The sequence below is a fragment of the Bos mutus genome, chromosome 7, assembly GCF_027580195.1.
Source record: "Bos mutus isolate GX-2022 chromosome 7, NWIPB_WYAK_1.1, whole genome shotgun sequence".
Lineage (NCBI taxonomy): Eukaryota > Metazoa > Chordata > Mammalia > Artiodactyla > Bovidae > Bos > Bos mutus.
In genome coordinates this window covers 83,454,994-83,477,032 of record NC_091623.1, presented here as the reverse complement: position 1 = coordinate 83,477,032, position 22,039 = coordinate 83,454,994, and the positions used below count along the sequence as shown (strand labels likewise).

The window sequence follows — 22,039 nt, the reverse complement described above, 5'->3', positions numbered from 1 at the left end:
GCCCACCACAACTGCCTATCTCAGCCCCACCGGCCTCACTAGCCCAGCTGCAGCCTCTTAATTTCCAGCTTGTGTGTCATCTTGTGGTGGTTTATGGCTCCTTGGGGGCTCCCAGGCTATGAACTCACTTTTTATTTGTCTGCATGGCCACCTGCAACCAGGTCCAGGGTGCCCATCACTGTGGCCTCCTCTCATGGCCCATATGCCCCCAAATATGGGGCCCAGGGACCACCCGGGCAGGACTCAACGTCCTCGCCCTGACCCCACAGACTGAGGGAGGGCTCAGCACTGACTGCACACAGGAGGCGTTCACTGAATGCTCGCTGGGGATGCTGACACTGATGCGGGAAACGTAGACAGTGGGGCATCATGTCGGAGGGTCCTTGAGGGAGCAGGTGTCAGGAGGGAGGAGGGGGTGGAGGCATCTGGAGAGGGGCAGTGAGCCCAGGGCCTCTGGAACAGTGGCCTTTCCTCCAATATGACCCACTGCGTGCCTGTGGTCAAGGGACTTGATCAGACCCCCTGAAAGCCAGGTGGTCCCCATCAGTCTGGAGGGCAATGTACGAGCCCCTTCTGTCATGGTCCCAGAGCTGGGGCCCAAGACGTGGCCTGGGGCTTCTTCTCAGACTAGATGGGGACACAGTGACCCAGAGGGGAGGGGCTGCGGTGACGTCCTGTGACTGTGGGCATTGACCCCCCAAACCAAGATGTCCACAAATCAAAGAGGTACCCAATCAGGAAGCCCAGCTCCACCCAAGAGTGACAGTCATGATGTGAGGGGAACCTCAGGGTTCTCCCACCCCGCCTCCCAACCCTCTTTCCGTGGGCAACCACCAGGTACACACGGGACCCGCATACCCATGGCTGCCTGGGGTACCTGCTGTGCCCAGTGCAGCCCCCGGAGTGGGGGCCACCCTGCACCTTGGTGTGGGCTTTCAAGGCCATTACCAGTGGCCAGTGATGGATGGCCTGGTTCCTGAGAGACCTAGGCCCCAAATGCAAGCACCTGTCCAAACAGGGGGCGCACAGGTGGGCAAGGCTGTGTGGTTTCTCTGCATATGTGTGTATGTATGTCTGTGCCCATGGCAGGTGACAAGTCCCAGGGGAGACACAACTATGGACCAGTCCTCCTCCCCTCTGGGGACTCTCAGCCCATAGGGAAGATGGATGGACAAGTAAAAATATCAGAGATTTGACAGCAGGGGCTGTGGGGTGAGGACTGCTTGACCAGGGAGGTTGAGAGGGGACATGGGACATATTTAAAGGGGGTCAGGGAGAGAGCCAGGTGTGGTCTGCTGAGGGAACATGTGCAAAGACTCCAATGTGTGAACAGAGCTCTTAGTACTTACCCATCCCAGGTCACCTTTTGTGTTAAAACTTTGTCTCAAAAATAAAAGCCTCATAATAGCTAAAAGCAAACAACCCAAATGTCTATAAGCTGGTGGATGGACAGAACATCACCCTTCCATGGACTGGAATATTACTCAGCCCTGAAAAGGACAGAAGCCCTGACACCCACTACCATATGTATGGTCCCTGAGAACACTATGCTCAGTGACAGAAGCAAACACAGAAGGACACACAGGGTGTGATTCCACTAATGGGAAACATCCAGGCCAATCCACAGACACAGTAGGTTCCTGGTTGTCAGGGGCTGGGGCAGGAGTGGGTTTTTTTGGGGGGTGATGGAATGTTCTGGAATCAGTAGTGATGGTTGCTCAACCCTGTAAATGAATAGAAATTGTGGAATTGTACTTGAAACGGATGGCTTGTGTGGTATGTCAATTATATCTCAAATTTTTTAGTAACAAAATCAAAATGAGCTGCTACGATTCTGCCCCACAATCCTCGCATTTAACCCTCTCTCACCAGTTCCCTCCAGCCCTGTGGTCGAGTTGGGGTGTTTGGGTGAGGGGTCTCGGGAAGGGTGGGCAAAGGAAGCCTCAGAGTGCAGGGGTCCCTCGGCTCTCCCTCCGTGGCACTCTGCACAGTGGCCACCCTGCGTCCCCTGATGCTGGGCAGGGCGGGTGGGGCGCACACAGGGATCTTTGTGTCGCTTGCTGGCCTCATTAAGAGGCAGCCCCCGTCGCCGGACCCAGCACGGCCGAATTAATTAGCCCAGAGCCTTCCCACTCCACTCATTGTGCCGGGGATGCTACAGTCCCCTCGGGTGGCACTGAGGCGAGGAGCAGCCCCGAGGCCCCCTCCCTCAGCCCCACTCTGTGCCTCTCCTGGGCCAGGCTGGGGCGAAGGCCCCTGGGACTCCAGAACCCTCTGATACATGCTGCCTGGAAGCTGGGAGGGGATTCAAGATGACAGACAAACCTCCACGCTGGCCTGGAGTCACTGGGGACACTGAGTCACACTTTGGCAGAGCCTGGTGACCAAGATGACATGGAACTTTTTTTTTTCATTGTTTTATTGTTTGGCTGCACCAGGTCTTAGTTGTGGCACGAGAGATCTTCAGTCTTCACTGCGGCATTCAGGATCTTTAGCTGTGGCATGTCAGATCTAGTTCCCTGATCAGGATCGAACCCGAGCCCCCTACATTGGGAGCTCAGAGTCTTAGGCAGTGGACCACCACACATAGAACTTGGTAGGATCCTAAGAGACCTGTCATAGAACCTGGGGACTGCCCCCCAGCATGGATGAAGGGTACGGGAAACGACTGGCCCTGGGGTCTGGGGGTTCCAATCTGCTCAGGTGCATCAGGTGGTGGATACTTAATAAGCCCCTGCTGTGTACTCAACGGAGAAGGCAATGGCACCCCACTCCAGTACTCTTGCCTGGAAAATCCCATGGACGGAGGAGCCTGGTAGGCTGCAGTCTATGGGGTTGCTAAGAGTCAGACATGAATGAGCGACTTCACTTTCACTTTTCACTTTCATGCATTGGAGAAGGAAATGGCAACCCACCCCAGTGTTCTTGCCTGGAGAATCCAGGGATGGGGGAGCCTGGTGGGCTGCTGTCTCTGGGGTCGCACAGAGTCGGACACTACTGAAGCGACTTAGCAGCAGCAGCAGCAGTGTACTCAAAGGCAGCCCCGCCTCTTCCCAGCCTCCCCATAGCTGCCCCAGGGAGAAGGGATTTGTTTCCATTTCCCAGGGAGATGAAAAAAGGCACAGCACCCCACAAATGCTCATGCCAGGGCCCTGTGCCCAAACGACACACACCCAGAAGCAAAGATTCGCCATCAGCCCTACGGTCTGCAGACACGGCTCCCCAGCAGATCTCAGACCCAAGCCCAAATTACAAGCTCAAACCACCCCTCCAACAAGGACTGGCAGGCCCCAAATACAAATACACACCCTGGATGCTTACGCTCATTTTATTATAAAAAAATACAGAATCCAAAGTTGATTGTGACGGAGTTGGGGAGGCCCCGTCGCCAGCTCCAGGCGTGGCAAGGCCGCCCGCCCATGACCCCTACAAAAGCCCCCGCACCGCCGGCGTGCCTGAGCCGGCTCCCAGCGGCCACGCACCATATATATTTATATATAATATATATAAAACACAGATCAGGAAAGGCGGGTAGAAATATGAAATCTGTATAAATGAGCTGTTTACTTCATTAAAGTGTCTTCCGGAGGGGGTTTCTTTTTTGGGTGGTGATGTTCAACACCCCCCTCCCCCCAGTTTTGTTTTGTCCTGTTTTCCTTTTTTCTTACAAACATTAGTCATAGAGGAGAGGAAAGGGGGTCTGACAGACAAAGGAGCTTATTGCGAAGTGCAGCTTCTACACTAAAAAGTCTACCCCACCCCCCCGCCAAAATAAAAGACCCTCCCCCCAACATGAAGGGGTGAGGAAAAAAAGAAACATTCCAGTCCATCCTCAGGAATACAGTAAAAATAAATCACAGTATATACTTGCTGGCTCTATTTACAGAAATGTAATGTCTTCTCTGCCTCTGGGGTGACTGTGTGAGGCTGAGGGGATGAGGGGGCCTAAGACATCGCTAAGATACTAGGATGCTATGATTCCCAGGACCAGGGCTCCATGGCGACCTCCAGTGAAACCTCGTGGTTTCTGCTCTGGGAGACAATGACCGGGAGAGAGGAGGGGAGAGCTGGGTTGACGGGGGTCTGAGGGCCCATGGACCAGAGTCAGGGGAACTCACTACCTGCCTGCCCCTTCTGCCTCAGGCCAGCCTGTCCCAGGGCACCTAGGGGTCCACTCCACGGTCACCTCCAGCCAGGACCAACAAATGGAATGACCAGGCCAGGGGTCCCTGGTTCCCCTTCTCCCAGTGGGCCGGGAACCCCTGCCCCATCCATCCATTCTGTTTCCTTCCCAAAGTCACAGGCGACAGCAAGGAATAAATTAAATTAGAAACTCAAGTCTTTCCGATCCAACCATGAAAAATACACTCAAAACAAAACAAAACAAAAATCCAACATTGCCAAGAGGTCCCCTGGTTCACCAGGGCCTCCAGACAAGACGGCGTGGCCACGAGCTGGGTGGACAACCAGCCTCTCGGGCACGGGTTGGGGGGGCCTCGGCTGCCCCCGCCCCGGCCAGCCTGGGACGTGTGGACAGCCCTGCCTCACAGAGCAGCACCAGCGGCGGGAGGAGCGGCGTCTCTATTTGGTCTCAGAGGCGGGCCATCGAGGTGGAGCCAGCGTCCTCTGGCGGGCTAGGAGCCCAGGAGGGTCCACAGCACGGGGACAGTGCTGAGGAAGAGCTGGCAGCTGCCCAGGCCACTGCAGGAGTTATTGCTGGTGAAGATGGGCTCGGGGGCCTCATACAGGGTCTCGTCTGTAGGGGGACAAAGAGACAGGGTGGTCAGTGGCAGGCCCACCCACCCCCACCCTGCTTCCTAGACCTCAATACCCAGTGTTGTTAAACATCTCAGTTTCAGGACTTCCCTGGAGTGGTTAGCACTCCAGGCTTTCCCTGCAGAGGCCACGGGTTTGATCCTTGATTGGGGAACTGTGACTGCACACGGTGCACAGTGCAGCCAAAAACAAAATAAAATCAAACAGCAAAAATTAAAAAACAGTGTAACCAGATGATTGGCCTGAGATCATGACCCTGCTCTAAGGGATCTGTGTCCCTGTACCTCTGGGGCAACGCCTCCAATACAGAGTGTGGCAACCAGCAGGAGCCCAATAAATGTGCCTGGAGTTGGGTAAAGTGGTGAGGCCATGGGAATCCCCCTTCCCTCTGAGCATCACGATGTTTCAAGAGCTCAGAACATGGATATTCTAGAGAACTTTCCCGAAGCCCACTCTGGGTAAAGAGGGCTTCAGCCTCAGGGAGGCCCAGCTGCAGACTTCAACCTTCATTCTTTCTTAAATTTATTTGTTTTTGGTTGCACTGGGTCTTCATTGCTGCACACAGGCTTTCTCTAGTTGCAGTAGGCGGGGGCTATTCTTCATTGCGGCATGTGGGCTTCTCATTTTGGCTCCTTCTCTTGCTGCCGAGCACGGGCTCTAGGGACATAGGCTTCAATAGTTGTGGTGCACAGGCTTAGCTGCTCCACAGCATGCTAGGGATCGAACCCACACCCTCTGCACTGGCAGGAGGATTCTTAACCACTAGCCCACCAGGGAAAAACTGAAACTTCATTCTTGAAGGTCTGACATGGCCCCATTTGCAGGGCCTGTCCCAGCCATTGGTGAAATTGTGGGACTCCCTAGGGTACGCTGTCACCACCTCCTTCCTGATTCCACCGACCACTCAGTGGGTTCTGTGAGTTGAGGACCCCATTGACCCCCAAGCACTTACTGGTTGGCCTCACATAAACCTTCAGTCGCAGGCAGGGTCGGTCCACAGCATTGGGCGGTGTGGCAGCTGGAAGAGAGGGGCTGGGGATTAGTAGGGCAGGGGACTGTTGGTGCCTGGGACCTCTTGGGACTGCATCTCCTTCCCCATGCCCGTGACCCAAGCCTGACCCCAGGTAGGGGAATCCATACATAAAACTCCTCATCATACATCAAAGGCCCAGACATAATGCCCATGAATTCCCAGAAGTCTTCTTGCATGCTGCCCTTGCCCCTCACTTCACTGACTCCTAACCCCAGAGATGGGGGTGGGGTGTCTATGTCTGACTCCATCTTACCCCAGGGCAGCACAGGACAAGGTTCAAAGGTGATGAATAAAAGTGTGTGTTTTCAATAAGCAAATAAAGGGAATCCCCTGGCAGTCCAGGCGTTTGATCCTTCATCAGAGAACTAAGATCCCACATGCCACACAGCCAAAACCAAAACAAAACAAAATCAAATAGCAAAAAAACCCCACAAACAAATGATTGACTTGAGATCAAATCCCTGCTGTCAGGGATCTGCGATGTTGGCAAGTCACCCCCTATCTAGGCCTCATGTGGCCCAAGGTAGGTGCTTTGGTGTGCATGCACACTCAGTCGTGTCCCACTCTTTGTGATCCCATGGACTGCAGCCCACCAGGCTCCTCTGTCCATGGGATTCTCCAGGCAGGAATACTGGAGTGGGTTGTCATGCCCTCTTCCAGGGGACCTTCCCGACTCAGGGATCGAACCCACATCTCTTGCGTCTCCTGTATTGGCAGTCAGATTTACTTATCACTATGTCACCAGAGAAGCCCCAACTGGGTGACTGCCTGAGCCCACTAGGCCTGGGAAGGAAGCAGCATCCGGCCTCCCTTGGACAGTGACCCACAAGGCCCGGGGTCACATGGAGGTTGAAGTGCATTGAGTCCTCACACCTAAAATTCCACCATAGGGTTCCCTGCTTCTTGGTCCACTTTGGAGACAGGGGAGGTCCAATAGCACTGGCCATGAGTCAGGAGAGAGGGGCTTGGGGGCCAGGCTGGGGACAGGGAGGGAGGCCTCGGGCTATGTGGGTGGTGGGCTTCACACAGGTGAACAGGTGCAGGCACCCACATGGCTGCGGCCAGGCCCATCCCCGCCTTTGTTCTTGGCCGGTCCTCTTTGTGGCCGTCACCTCTGCCTGCCCCCAAGAAGTCCCTCGTGCTGGGAGATGAAGATAAAAAGCACGTAATAAAAATAACATTCGTCACAGAGATAGAACGAATAATTACAATAATTATCTTTATGAAACTCCCATCTCGGAAAGAAAAATGTAATTTTTCTTACATTACAGGGACTTAATTTAAACACCTTCTTCCCCTCCCCCACCCTCTTCTTCCTTGAATTAAAAGGAAAAAATCCAAATAGAGCAGAGAAAGGAGGAAATGGAGCCTCGTAGAGTTTAATTTGACTCAGCGGGAACCAGGGTGGTGAGGCGCTGGGTCCCTCCCGGAAGCCCAGGGCGGGGGTTGGGTTGGGGGGTAGGGGGGCCTCCCCACCTGCTCCCCATCAGTCTCCAGGATGCTGAGAAATGGGGCCGCACAACCCCTCAGAGCCAGCGCCTTGGGCCCAGGTGGATTTCCTGGGCCCTCATCTTGGCAGGGGCTATGGGGGACCCTCCTGTTCTCAGATTCTCAGAGACTAGGGGCTGCTGAGGCCTGGCTACTGGGAACTTGAACTCTGGGCACACTCCGCCACGCCAGGCCCTGCCCTTGGCATTTGGTGGGGAGGAGGAAGAAGGGGGCCCTCGGGAGCCCCTAACCCCAGCAGAGGAGGGGACAGTTTACCCGCTCGACTCCCCCAGGCCTACAGCACAGCATGAATGCCAAGTGGACCTGGACCAAGGCTGCCTCCGACCTTGAACCGCCTCCACACTCCTCTGGGAATCTGGTGCGAGGGGAAGGGACGGGGTAGGCCTGGGAGATGCCTGCCCGGTTCACGGTGTGTCCTCCATCTCTCCTCCCCGACCAGACTAGGCAGGCCTAGTTTCTGGCTTCAGTGCAACATGGGGTGGGCCCCCCTGGTCTCAGGGTAAGACGAACTGACCGTGGGGCCACTGGCTCAGTAGCCCAGAGGCTGACCTGCAGGCCGAGGGCGCGAGGATGGAGACCAGAGGCCCCGGCAGAGAAGAGAGGAGGAAGGAGGGAGGAGGAGGGGAAGGGAGACGAGGGGGAGGAGGAGGGAGCCCGCCCCCACTCACAGATGTAGTAGTACTCGTGGCCCGGGCGGAACTCGAAGCCCAGAGAGAAGGGCGTGAAGAGCTGGAACTTCTCGGAGAACTTGAGCGGGCCCCCGGGCGCCGCGGGCCGGTTGCACTCCCAGCGCTTGAAGCCGCGCTGCCTGTGGTCGCAGGAGGCGTGGCCTTCGCCGTTGACCATGTACAGCACATAGTGCTCCATGCGCTCGGCCGGTGGCAGCGGTGCCCCGTAGTGCGGGCAGTAAATGTCCAGGTAGTCGTTGATGCTCACCTCTACGGTGTAGCCGCCGCCGTCGTCTGCCGCGCCCGCGTGGAACCTGAGGGCGGGGCCGGCAGTCAGCGCGGGGGAGGAGGGCTCAGGGATGCGGAGCAGGGGCCGGGAGTAGGGTGAGGGGTTAGTGCAGGAGAAAAGGGAAAGTTAACAGATGGGGTAAATGGGGAGGGGTCATTGGTCAGCGCAGGGAAGGGGCAGGGCCTGGGGATGGGGAGCCCGGGGAGGGTGTGGAGTTGATGGGTCAGTGCAGGAGGCAAGCGCAGAGTCAGCGAAAAGGTAAATGGGGAGGGGTCACTGGTCAGCACAGGGGGATGGGGAGCCGTGGGAGGGTGTGTGGGTGATGGGTCAGTGCAGAGGAAAAAGGTAGGTCGGAGATGGGGGAAGGGTGAGGGGTTGTGGGGTGGGGGGGGACACCCTGCCTACAGTCAGGTGCCAGGGTCTGAGCCCATGGTCCCCTGCCTGGCACAACAACCTTGCCACACCAAGGCCAGAGCAGGTGCCTGGAGACCCAGACTAGCCCTGAGCCCCAGGCCCACCGTGAGGTTTGTCCCAGGGACGAGGGCCTGCCGCCAGGCATTCTGGGTAACCACATGCACCCAAGCAGGTGCCCTGTGACAGCCCCCCAGACCCTCAATTCCCTGCAGAATCCACATCTGGGCCCTTCAGCCACAACAGGCGTGGCACAAGATATCCACCCCCCCCACCAGGAAGTCCCACTCCAAAGGCTTTAACTGCTTGACTTCAATGCCCCCTCCTCCAGGCAGCCCTCCATGCCATCCCCAGAGATAACCTCCTGTTTTCCTTCTGCAGATCTGCCTGCCAAGAAGACCCAGGGTACCTGGGACACAGGTCAATGATCCCTGCCTCTCTGAGACAGGCTTGGCCCCTCTCCTGTATCCCTGGGGTGGGGGGGGGGCTTGACATGAAGGATGCTCAGACACCCTCATCCCTCAGTCCAACTCAGGGGTGCCCTGGGTTTGACCCCCCTCAGCCCCAACCCTTCCACCCTGAGTGACATTTTTCATCCTCCCTCCAGAGCCTCCAAAATCTGGCAGCTACCCCACAACTCCCTGATTCCCCACCCCTGACACCTTAGCTCACCAGCTCTGCCCCCAGCCTTGGCCCTGGAGGTCTCCTCAGCTGTCATAGAGCCTATACCCCTTTCCCTGGGGGCCCCCTTGACCCAGCCTCATCAGGCAAGGATGGAGGTCAGCTGAGCGAGGGACAGGGCGCTCCCCTTCCATCAATGCCTCCGGCTACAGCGCCAGGAGCCTTTAGATCTCCAGGACGCAGTCCCCCGGGTCCCAGTCATGTAAACGCGGCCTGGACCGAGGGGGGACAAGGGGGCCTCCCAAGAGGGGATTATTAGCACATAAAAGGCCTGGCAGCGGAGGGTTGGGGGCAAGCTCCCCCACCTCCTCCCTCCTCACACCAGCAGGGAAACTGAGGCCTGATGAGGGGCGGCAGCAGTGAGGGAGGGCGAGGCCACTGGGGCCCCGGCCCCGCCGCTGCCTCTGTGCATGCCCACGTGCCAGCTGCCCCGTACCACGGAAGGGAGCAAGGCGGCCCCCATACCAGGAGCACTAACTGGCACAGCCGGCACCTGAAGGGGTGGCTGGATGATCACATGGCATTGGCTGGCCCCCCACCACCCCGAGATCGTGTCAGGCGGGGGTGAGGGCTCCGGGGACCCTTGAGCTGGGAAGAAGGCAAGCAGGGGACTGGCCCATGGTGCCTCAGTTTCCCCACCCGTCAGGAGGGCCCCCGGATGATGATATCAAGTCTGTGGCTGAAGTCAAAGTTCAGAGAATTTCAGGTTGGGAAGTAGGGGGAGTGGATTAAATCCCAGCCCTTCCCTGCTGCACTGGGTTCACCCAGGAATAGGGTGCCCACTCCCTCCCGCAGAGGTGGGAAGGCCTTTGCAGAATAAATGTGTCTGGCAGTGCAGGTCCACTGGGGGCCGAGAAACCTCATCTGGTTCCAACCCAGGATGGAGCCCAGCTGGGTCTTCCCTTCTCTTCTCAAAGACTGTTTCCAACTCTGTCATGGAGATGGTCCCTGAGGCGGATGGGAGAACTTCAGCTGTGCACACAGCAAGCACCCCATAGACACAGGGCAGCCCTGAGTGGGGCTAGGAGCCTGCCCATCCCATGGGCTGCTTTGCGGCTGGCCGGGCACAGGCGTCTCATTGACCAGCCGCGTCCTCCGGCCCCTTGGGCACGATCGATGCAGACGCTGCTCCAGGCTTTTTGAAAAGTCATTTTCACTCCTTCCTGGCCCCATTGAAAGCCCAATTGATCAACCGATCGATGACAGCCACGGCCCAGCAGCCGCCCAGGGACCCACCCTCACCCCAGCAGGCCCTGCAGGGGAGGCTGTGACGGGGAGCCATAGGCAGAGGTTGGGGAGTCCTGGTCCTGGCCTCTGAGCCTCAGTTTTCCCTCTTGTCCCTGGCTTGATGCCGGGGATGTCCGTTCAGTCTGGCAGAGGATGTGACTCCACGCAGGGCACTTCCGGAGAAAAGGTGGGCTGCATTGTCTCCCCTTTCTCCTGCCTGTCTTTCCCCATCATGCTGGCCTTCCTCCCCTCTTGACACCAGCACCATCAGGTCCCCCCAGCTCACCTTCATTAGAATATCTGTGGCCAAACCTGCTTTGCTGGGTCAGAGGCTGGACATCCAGGTCCCACTCGGGCCCCCCAAAATCCAGGACTCACTTTTCTGGGTATCCATCAGACCTCGCCATCCACTGGCTCAAAGCCTTCTATTGGCTCCCCATCACTCAGAACAAAATCCACAGTCCTCCCAGGCTCATGGGGCCTCATATGGCCCCCACCCACAACCTCATCACCCCCTGACTTCCCCAGCTCACTCCCTTCCAGCCATGCCAGCCTCGGGGCTGCTCCTGTTCCTGTCCCAGGGCCGTTGCACACACTGTTCCCTCGGCCTGACAAGCCTTTCCGTACTTTCCCCAACTCATATCTTTTGGACATCATTGTATTTATACCGTTACACTGTCTGCCTTCCGGGGGTCAGCCTCCTTCTCTGTACCTTGCTTGGTGACCAGCATGAGCCCAGTATACAGTGGTGCTCAATACATGTTTGTTAGTAGGTCAAAGGCCAAACGCTCAAGGTCTTTGAGGTGATAGAGTCATGGGGAGCAGAAAGCTGCCTCAAGGTGGGGAAACCGGGACCCCCAGGCAGGTGGATCCCAGGAGAAGCCCCACCCACCTATCCCCACACCTGAGCTCTGGGAGCCAAAATGGACATTTTTCTCCCTTCCCTGCTCTAAAATAGCCATGGCCTTGTATTGGCATTCCCAGTTCCAAGCTGGCACCTTGCCCCTGCTCAGGGTGGCATCAATGGAGGGGAGATGGACCCCACCCCAAGCCGAACCTGGTGAGAGCAAGACAAAGCCTTCATTTCCTCCACCAGTGCCGAGGCCTGATATGCAAATGATCCCTGGGAGCAGTAGATACAGATCGAAATTCTCACTAAGGGGTTAATGACTGACTTGGGATGGTTCCCAGACACAGGGCTCCCCGAGGCTTCAGACCTTTCCGCCCCCAACTTCTACACCTTCACCCCCAGTGGTTCACCCTGCCTGCCCCCTGCCAATGTCCACCCTGCAGGCAGCCACTCCAACCCCACCTACCACCCCTTCCTCTGGCAACCACCCGGCCTGCAGCTAATTAGCTCCAGTCAGGCGACAGTCAAGTCATTAGATGCTAACAGCACAGAAACTAATTAGGAGTCTCACCCGAAATGGGAGTGGGGTGCTGGGCTGCCTTCCCAACCTGGAAACTGAGGCAGGGGTGGGCAGGCGGGGGAGTGTGTCCCCTTCACTCTCCGACTTTCTGTCTCTTGTCTCCCTGGTCTGAGCCATTTCACAGCTCCTACTAAAGGGCTCAGAGATGCCAATGAAGACCCCAGCAAAGAGACACCCAGGCCTGCCCAAATGGACAGCAGAGCCCCCAAAGGCCAAGGCTGGAACCTCACTGAAAATTAGGGCCTCAGGACTTCCCTGGGGATCCAGTGGCTAAGACTCCATGCTCCCAATGCAGGGGGCCTGGGTTCCATCCCTGGTCAGGGAACTAAATCTCACAAAGAAGCTTGAAGATCCCGCGTGCTGCAACCAAGACCTGGCACAGCCCAATAAATATATAAGAAAAGGCTTTCAAGAAAAAGGAAAGAAAATCATGGCCTCACGATAGTGCAGCATCAGCTGAGAAAGGACGATTATGGCCTTGTGGGTACAGGGTAAACTGAGGCACGGGCCCCACCATGGGAAGCAGGAGGTGAAACAAATGGGGCGGGGTGGGTGGGGAAGGTGAGGGAAGGGCCGCAGGGTCAGCCCACACCCCACCGGGCCTTGGTCTCAGGCAGGAGGAGGCCCGGGTGCCCAGTCCACGGGGCATGCCTGCCTGGGTCACCCCGCCCTCCTCAGCCCCCACCGTGTGTATGGTGTCCCCGCACTCCTCAGCCAGCCCCAGACCTGCATGCCTCTCAGAGGGGGTCCCCCCACTGGACATAACTTCCTCCTGACCATGGGTAAATCACTTTCCCTGGGTTCATGAAATGGGGGCATAATGGGGAGCCCGACCCATGAAGTGGACAGGCGAGATGAGGGGGTGCGTGGCCAGGGTGGCAAACAGAGCCCCTCGAAGTCAAGACCCCGCATGGGAGTGGGTATGGGGGTGAGCCCCCACCGGGGCCAGCCCGCAGAGCTCGGAATCTGGATTGTGTGCTCCAAGCTCTCAGCTGTGTGTCTGCAATGGGGCAGCACAAAGGTGGCCGTGCCCTTCCTTGCCTGGCCCACTGGGCAGGGGACACAGTCGAGCCCTCCTTTTGGAACTGTCCACCACAGACAATTTCCCCAAAGCAATGCCAGGGGGATGGGGGTTGAGGCTGGTCCGTGCTGGGTGCCTTGGTGAGGGGAGGGGACCTGCTGCCGAGGCAGGACCCTGCATTGGGCTTGGCTCAGGGGCTGCAGAACAAGCCATTGAACCTGCAGGAACCCTGACTCCCAGACCCCCCGTTCACACACCTGCGCATCCCAAGGTCAGCTACCTCTGCACCTGCGGCCTCGAGGGACCCATGACCCCCAGGGGACATCTGCTGAGGGCCCCTGAGGTCAGAGATGGCTGCCCCTTCCCCGGGCCCAGCTCCCAGGCAGGCTAGAGGCCAGTCCCTCCCCTTCCCCCAGTCGTCAGCTTGGCTGCTGCCTCAGTTTCCTCCTCTGTACGCTGAGCTGCCCAGGGTGGGGGTGAGAGGCAGTTGTCCACCGTGGGGAGAGACCAAGGCTGGGGAAAGGGAGCCTGTGGATCCCAGCCTCAGAGCCCAGGCTACCAGCAGGTGGGGGCACCTCAGAACTGGTCCCTACCCCAGCACTGCGGTTCCCCCTGCTGCATAACCACCTGAACCTCGCCGCTACTGCAGATACACTGTGGGCCGGCCTGGAGCCTCCCTGCTTGTCTGCAGGGAGGAATGGCCTCCATTTCCCCTCCCCGTTGGGGGCCTCTGGTCCCTTGGGGTCACATCCATGCCTCGCCCATCCACACCGGGGCCCGCCCTGCTGCCGTCCGCAGAGGGGCACAGCCCGCCACCCCACTTCACAGAGGAAACACAACGCAGGGGCTCTGAGCAGCCAAGCCACTAGCCCAAGGGCTTCCCAGATCCCCAAGTCCAAGCTCCAGCCCTCCATGGCCCCCCAGACCACACCCTCAGACCCCAAGACTCCTGGGTCCATGGGTCCTCACTCTCCAAGTCCCCCTGAAGTCGAGTGGATGAGCTTCTTTCAAACAAAACAAAAAAGCCTCATGCGGCAAAATATGGCATCACCCCCTTCAAAGCCGGTTCTCTGGAAGCCTGGGCATGGCTGGCAGGCACCAGGGGTGCCTGACACCCCCACAGGGAGGACGTAGTCCTAGTCACTATCTTCCCCCTGGTCATTTGAGACGGGAACGTGGCCGCTGCCCACACCCAAGGGCAATCAGGACCCCAGTCAGGGTCTGCACCACTGGGTCCACCCAGGCTGCAGACTTCCAACCAGGTGGAGGACTCAGGGACAGGAGGGTCCCTGCCGGTGCCAGCTCTGAATATCGATGGCCCCTCTGCACCATGGGCAGCAAGGAGCCCAGCCCACAGGACCCGGACACATACCCCCAGCAGGGACCCACCTGGGCTGGAGGAGGGGGTGGAGGAGTGGTCAGGTGGGCACGGAGGGCAAGCTGTGACCACCCCCCTCTGGTGTGGGCTGTCAGCCCCCGCACCGGGGCCCCCAGAGCCAGGCCGTACACACAGACATGTGTGCGCGCCATGAAGACATTCCAAAGACACACGTGCACCCCACATACAGACACACCTTCTCCCCAGGTGTTGATCTGCATGCACAGATACACACGCACACTCCACATCCAGACACACTGCTGCAAACATGCATGCACCCTGCACACATGTGTTCTCCAGGCACACATATGCGGAAACGTGTGCAGACAACACAGGGCCAGGGCTGCCAAACACACATAGGCACTTCAGTATCTGTGTGGCAGTGGGGGTGGGCAGTGTGTGTGCTCCATGCACACAGCTGTGCACCTCCCAGGCCTTGGGACCCCCAAACAGCATGGGAAAGAACACGCAGCTACAGGGCATACGTGCCCTGCAGCCCAGCGAGCCTCCGAGGTGTCCCTGCACCCCCGCAGCCCCAGAAGCAGCCCGCCAGGATGCCCGGCCCAGTCCAATCTGGCCACAGACAGGCCCAGAGACACCCGACAGCCAGACCCACAGTGCCCAGCTCAGGCGGGGACTGGACGGATAAACGGCTGAACAGCTGGCCAGTGAGGGTGCAGGGGTCCGTGGCTGGACCCAGTCTCCACCCTTCAGCGGCGGTGGAGGTGGGTGCGGGGCTCCCTGGCAGCGTCGGCCAGCCTTGTGTGCACAGGAAATCCACGGCACAGCAGGAGAACGCAATTGGGGAAACACAGCCACACACTCATTACCTCGGCGCAGGTACAGGCCAGCCAGGCGAGGGTGGCCGGCCTTACTGCAGCACTGCCTGGGCCTGGTGGTCCTCCACCAGCCCTCATGCATCCCCGTGGCTCCTCTGCTGCCTGACAGTACCCCACCCGAGGCGGCCCAGCCCTGGCTCGGTCCCCTTCCCAACGCACGGTGCCTTTTGTGTGTGCCCCCCTCTCTCTCTGCACAGCCTGTCCCTGCGTTTCCTGGCTCCTCTGCTGGCCGCCGCCACCAGTCTCCCTGTTTCGACCCCATTCTCGCCTGTCCCCACACAGGCCTGTCTCTCATCTCTGCTCGAGGCACTGCCTCCCATATCAGGCCCACCCGCCTACTTCACACCTCTCCCTGCATCCTGGCAGCTGCCCCTGCAACTGGGCACCCTCAGAAAATGTCCATTCCGGGTACCCTCAGAGCCTGAGGCTGGGCAGCAACCTCCTCCTGTGCCCGGCACTCACCCAGTCACTGGACACAGATTCTGCTCCAGACACCCCAGGATACCCAACCTCCCAAGGAGACCACCCTTTAGCAGAGATCCCCAACCATGGCGGTGAACGGAGCCCTGATTCTTGACCCAACCGGGCTTCCCAGGCGGAGGGTTCCTGGGACCCCAGGCCCCGCTGCAGGAAGTAGGGGAGGTCACCTCCCACCCAGGACACCCCAAGCAGGAGGACGCAGAGGAGAGGCCAGTCCTGACCGCCAGGGTCTGTGCTGGACAGTGAGGCTGTCCCTTCGGGCGCTGGTCAGAGAGAGCTGTTGGGTCAGCAACAGGAGGCAGCTGAGCGGCTGGACAGAGCCGGCCTCAGGGGCTGCCTCCTTCCCAGCCGGCATCCCGCCTGCAGCCCTGTGGCAGGTGGGGCAGCGGCCGGGCTCCTCCGCAACCCCCTTCTGTCCCCGTTGGAAGCTCCTGGCGGGTCTGGCATTTGCTAGAACAAAGGACAGGCCATGCTGGGACGGGATTCTGAGACTGAAACCAAAAACTTGGGCCGGGGAAGCGCTGCCCGCTGGGCTCCCTGCTCGGCCGCAGGGAAGAACCATAATCAAACCCACATGTGACCAGTGGGGCGGGTGGTGCAGGGAACCCGCTCCACAGCAGCATGGCCGTCCCTCGTCGACCCCGGATCTCTGCCCTCAGCCCTGGGGCTGACCCCACAGCCAGGCAAATGAGGGGGGTGTCCGCATGGGCTCCCTGCCCCGACCTGGGACACAGGCTGCCCTGGTCCCAGGGCTGGCCTCAAAGACGGTCGTTTATGCAACTTTCTGCAGGAGGACCGAGGACAGCAGGGGACGGTGAAGGGATGGCGGGGTACTGCTGGCTTGGAAGGCAGGCAGTTCGGCTGGCTCTTGAAAACCGAAAGAAAGTGACTGCAGGCAGAGGATCAGGGGGCGGGGAGACCGGCGCCCCTGCCCCCACGTGCACCCCAGCTGGCCTGGATATGACCGTGACCCTGACGGTGGGGGGGACCAGGAGCTGTAGGACCCTAGATCCCATCTCCCATGGGACCCCTCAGCCCACTCCCTCTTCCCAGACCCCAGATGGTCCGAGGCTTCCACTGCTGACCAGGATGTGGTCAGTCCCCAGCAAACTTTTCTCGCTGGAGTAGCAGGGGCTCCCGCTGCCCCCAGACCGTACTCAGTACCCGACCTAGAGGAGGTCTGCAGGCAGGCGGGTGGGGCACCTGGGTCCTAGCCCCAGATCTGCTCCCCTCACCGTGACCTTGAGCCAGCTGCTTGGCCCCTCCATACCTCAGTTTCCCAGTCAGTGAGAGGAGGACAGCGGAGGACACCGCCTGATCAGGACTCTGGGGACAGACCCCGAGCCTCCTCTGTGCCTCAGTCTCTCCGTCCCTTTGAGACCCCGGACCAGGGACCCCCCTGAAGCAAATGTGGACACTGGTCCACCGAGAGGGACATTCCAACTTCCCCAAGTTCATCTGGGGAGCCTCCGACAGAACGCGCCTGAGGAACCCTCCCTTGCGGGGCCACGGTCCCCCACCTCAGTCCCTCACCTTTGGGCGCGGCTCAGTGACAAGATTCCTGGGCATTCCCACCAACTCTAAAGCTAGCGGAGGTCCCCGGAGAGACCTGAGCATTGGGTCCCCCAAGAAAGGGGAGGGAATTCAGGGACAAACGGCTTCTGAGGGTGCCAGAGGGGATCCCCAAACTCCTGGGCCGGCGGCGCTCCGAGGCATGCAGGGCGCCAAGTCTCCCAAACCTGTAGGCGGAGGGGCGCCCCGAGGGGAGATGCACGCAGAGTGAGTCCCCCAAACTCCGGTGGCCGGAACTCCCTGGAGGCTCCCGTGGGAAGCGGGCGTCCCCACTACTGAGGGCAGCGCGCAGGGGCGCCCCGAGCCCGGGGTGGGAGGCCAGGCTGGGGTGGGGGAGTCCGGGGTCTCCCGGCGCGCGGTCCTCGCCCGCGGCCGCACTCACCTGGGGTTGCTGCGGTTCCAGTAGACGGCGTACCGGTCCGAGTTGGCGCGGGCGGCGTCCTCGCCGTGTGCGAAGGGCGGCGGCGGCAGCGGCAGCAGCAGCAGCAGCAGCGGCAGCAGCGGGGGCTGCGCGGGCGCCATGGCCCCGGTCCGGCCGCCGCGCTCGCCTGGCCGCCGCCTGCCAGCCGTCTCCGCCTCCTCCGCCGCCGCCGAGCGGGCGGGCGCGGGGCGGGCGGGAGGAGGGCGCGCCGACGCTTGGAGATCCCCGGCCACCCCCGCCTGAGCGCGCGCGACCTCGGGCGCCGAGAAGTCAGGCGGCGGCGGGCGGGGCGCCGGGGTCGCCCCGGGCGCCTGCCCGGCAGCGCGGACACTAAGAGCGCGGGCCGTCACCACCGCACCCGCCGGGGAGGGGCCGGGGCTCCGGCCTTTGTCCCGCCCGAACGCCGGGAGGGCCGCGGGCGCCCCCTCCTGCCGTGCCCCGGCCACGCGGGGGCTGGGAGGGGGGCTGAAGCCCCAACCGCGCCCCCACCTCCCCATCCCCCTGCCCCGCCCAGACCGTCCTGGAGGCCTCCGCCGGTCGGGCTGCTTGTACCCTCTGCCCCAGGTCCTGCCCCCTGTCACCCCAACTCTGTGGGGCCCTGAGTGCACATTCCTTATCATGGGGGCTGGACCCAGGGTCCGGATTGTTCTCAACCACCTCCATTCAAGCCAGCAATCTGGTCTGCAGAGTCAACAGGCCAAAGGAACAGAAGACCCAGAAATGGTTCACCGCCCTGTGCCCTCCCACACTCAAACCCGGACCTCAGAATTCTATCCCAGGCTCCCCCAACACCAAGCCACCCTGTCCAGCCTGGTGAAGGGTTTTGCAGTCTCACTGCCCAAAATGGGAAGTCAGCGGCCGCTGCTGCCTCCCTGCAGGACCCCCGACACGCACACCCCTCACCAGGGTGGTCAATTCTCACTGAGTCTGTCTCCTGTCTAGGAAAGGAAACAGAAATCCTGACCTCAGCCACGAAAGGTACCAGGCATAGCAGGTGCCCAGTATACCCAGGAGCCCAGACTGGGGTCCAGGCCAGCAGGAGGTGGGAGGACAAGGAGTCTAACCAGGGAAAAGGGCAGGAAGGGTGTCTGGCAAGAGGGTGGAGCAGAGGGCTAGAGTGCTTGACCCATTTGGGGCACTCAAAGTGACCACTCCTGGGTGTGGGGAGCAAATTGGTTGGGAGGAAGCTGACTGTGGGCCAGGAACTTGGGTCCTGTTCTTCGTTTCTGCTCTTATTCTCCCTCACCAGACTCTGAGTTTCTGAAGGTACACTGTCACCAAGTGCTGGCTGGAAAGTGTCAGCAGTGCCCGGCCAGGTTCTACCTCTCTGGACTTGTTTCTCTTTTCCAGGCCTGGCCTGGAGCAGTCTGGGCGCCTAGAGCTGAAAGGTCATGCGTGAGGGATTATCAGAACTCCTTGCATAAAACTCACTAGAGCGGACAGAGCTTCACCACAGCCAGGTGGGGAGGGTAAATGCATTTCGGATGTGCTGGGGGCATGTGCCAGGTGTTCCCTGAGCATTCGCCTCCAGAACTTACCCCTCTTTGCTCAGGCTGCTCCCTGAGAGGCCTTCCCCTTTCCTCCTGTTAAATTTCAGTTCTTCCTTCAAGGCCTGTCCTCCCTGTGTTTCAGCCCTCCTCACCTCCAGCCCTACCCGCAAGGTTGTCTGTCCTCTGCCTTCCAGGGAACTCTGCTCATCTGTTTGGGGTGTTCTGGCTTCTGGATCTTGTCCATTGACTGTAGCTGCCAGAGTCTGAAGTCCCAGGCCTGGCCTAGAGGGCTCCACACAGGAAGGTAGGAACATGCCCCCACCTCCCGCCCCCGGCAATGGCCGGGGCAGGCCCAGAGGTTGAAAGAGGACCAGAATTGGCCCAGGCTCACCTGGCAAGCCCTCCAAACAGTCCGTCTGGACCACTGGAGCCTGAGTCTGGGGCTCCAGCCACATAGGCCAGGCTTGGCCCAGGCTGGCTGGTCTGGCTCTCTGGGGAGTGATGGGGTGGCCACTCAGGGAGGCGTGGGGCCTAAGCCCAGGGACAGGGGCCATGAGCCCAGGTGGCCAGGGCTGGCTGCCAAAGGGGACCGCCTGGAAGCTCTCACTGCCCTGGGACGAGAGCCCCCTCCCATGTCATGAGACCTCAAGGGTGGGTGGTCTCCTCTGTCACACCCAGCAGGACTTGGACCTGCAGGGGTGGGGGTGTCGGAAGGGCACAGCGGGCAAGGGGATGCCCTGCCTAAGGCCGGGATGGGTCGACTCATTTGCATGCAGGGGCCACCGAGGCGGGAGCTACCGCCGCTGCTGAGAGGATTTGAGCAGAAGCTCCGTTTTCCTTCTGTTCTCGTCTCTCTCTCAAGGTCAGAGCCCGAGCGGGGACAGGAACAAAGCGCACGTCCCCCATTCAACCTCCCTGTGCCCGCTGGCCGCTCCTGGAGGAGGGGGCCCAGGGAGGGGAGGGCAGGGCAGCTCCACGGCCTGGCCCCAGGCGAGGCGGGGACAGGGCCGCAGGCACAGCTGCCCAGCTGCCCTTGGGGACCCCTGCCTGGTGGGGACCGCTGTGGGTGCCCAGGAGGCTCTGTCCCCTTCCAGAGTGCGTGGCCATCCTGGCCTCCAGACCAGCCATCAGGAGGTGAGCTGAGGTCAGGGGTCATGGAGTCAAGGGTCAGAGGTCAGACTCACTCTGGGGACAGGGGTCAGTCTTAGTTCAAGGTTCAATCAGGGACAGATGTCACTGAGAGCTGACTGTCAGCCTCAGCTTCAGACCCAGGACAGGGTCTTTTCTGGGGGTCTGTCCCTGTTCACAGTGGTCTCCTCTCCCAGGCTTGAAGGTCTGCCTCAGACTCTGGGAGGGTCTCAACTGAGCCAGGCACAGACCTGCCCCTAGCCTGTGCCCATCAGCTCTGGTCCACCACCCACCGCCTGCTGCCCAACAACTGTGACCAATCACCCACTACCCACTATTCCCAGCCCAGCACCCACTAGCCTGACCCAGCACCCACCCCTGCTCACCCACTGCCCACCTCCCCCAGCACATCACCCAGCCCCCATCATCTGCCCACTGATCCCAAGTCCAGTGCCCACCACCCAGCACCCATGACCTGTGGTACTCCAGCCCATCAGCAGAATCGCCAGGGCTGGGGATCAGTGTCCAGGGCACCCTCAACCTTCAAAGGCCTCAGTGCCTTGGAGAAAGCTAAAAATATGCGTGGAGGAATTTCTCATTACAGAAAAAAGTAGATCAAATACATCACCTGCTTCGGCTCAAGAGTTTTTCAGGAGGCAGGAAGGGGTTGCTGGGAGGGTGGGGGCCTTGGTAGGTCTGGTGCTCCACAGACCCAGGTCAGAGCGGGGTGTGGTGTGTGTCCCCACGGGCAGTGGGAAGCAGGCATCTGCTGGCATGTGGGAGAGGTCTCAAGGAGAGCTCCCCAGGCTGTTACTAAGAATAAACAAACACACCTGTCCCTTTCTCTTGCTGATCAATTAAAATTCCCACCCTTGTGTCCAGTGTCCAATCAGGCCCCGAAACCTCAGCCCACATCTAACATCCCTGTAACCCCCGCAACCAGGCGCCTCCCCTGCAGTGTCCCTCCCTCCTCCTCCCCCCTCCCTACCTCTTCCCTACCCCCCGTCCACCGTCCCAGTCTCAGGGCCCAGAACACAGACCCCTCCTCCCAGGGCCACCTGCCAGTCTGGGGACTAGACTATTGCTGTCCAAAAGAACTTCCCACAAGGACACAGGCACCACCAGCAGCTCCATGTGAGTACTGGGCACAGAACATGTGACAACAGGATAAGGAGCAGAGTTTCAGACATCACTTACTTTCAGCGAAGTTACATCTAAACAGCTGCTCCACAGGCAACACGGCTGTGGGCGGAGCCACGCCTCGGTGGGCACCCGGACACGAAGGGCTGCCAGGAGGAGGGAGGTGGTGGCTCGGACAGCCCAGGGAGCAGGAGATAGGGGGCCCTGAGTCCCACCGGAAGAATCGGGGGTCAGGGGAGAGGTCCCAGAACATCCAGAGGGCACAACTCCCTTGCCTGCTGACCCCAGGTGAGCAGGTGGCGGCCCTGTTGGGTCCTGGGGCCACGTCGGAGGGAGACCCACGTCAGAGCCGGCAGAGGAGCCCGCTCTCCAGGGAAGACGCCCGCTCTCCAGGGAAGATGCCTGGCCTTGACCACTGGCTACCCACTTTCTGAGCCCAAGGTGTCCAGTCTCCCCCGCCCCTACCTGGCCCCATTCCCCAGATGGGGATAGGAAGTTGGGGGCGGGGTGTCTTGCGCACAGTGAGCCACCCAAAAGCCAGAGACT

The 22,039-nt window shown here is 60.0% G+C and overlaps 1 protein-coding gene across 1 annotated transcript; it reads right to left on the bottom strand.

Moving 5' to 3' along the window:
* Positions 1-3,318: 3,318 nt before the first annotated feature.
* Positions 3,319-20,730, bottom strand: EFNA2 (ephrin A2). The gene is made up of 4 exons (XM_070374292.1): positions 17,697-20,730; positions 7,987-8,300; positions 5,729-5,794; positions 3,319-4,756 (listed from the first exon to the last, which is right to left on the bottom strand). Exons 1-4 carry the CDS (start codon positions 18,353-18,355, stop codon positions 4,635-4,637), a joined length of 1,161 nt encoding a protein of 386 aa, XP_070230393.1. The 5' UTR covers positions 18,356-20,730; the 3' UTR covers positions 3,319-4,634.
* Positions 20,731-22,039: the final 1,309 nt, after the last annotated feature.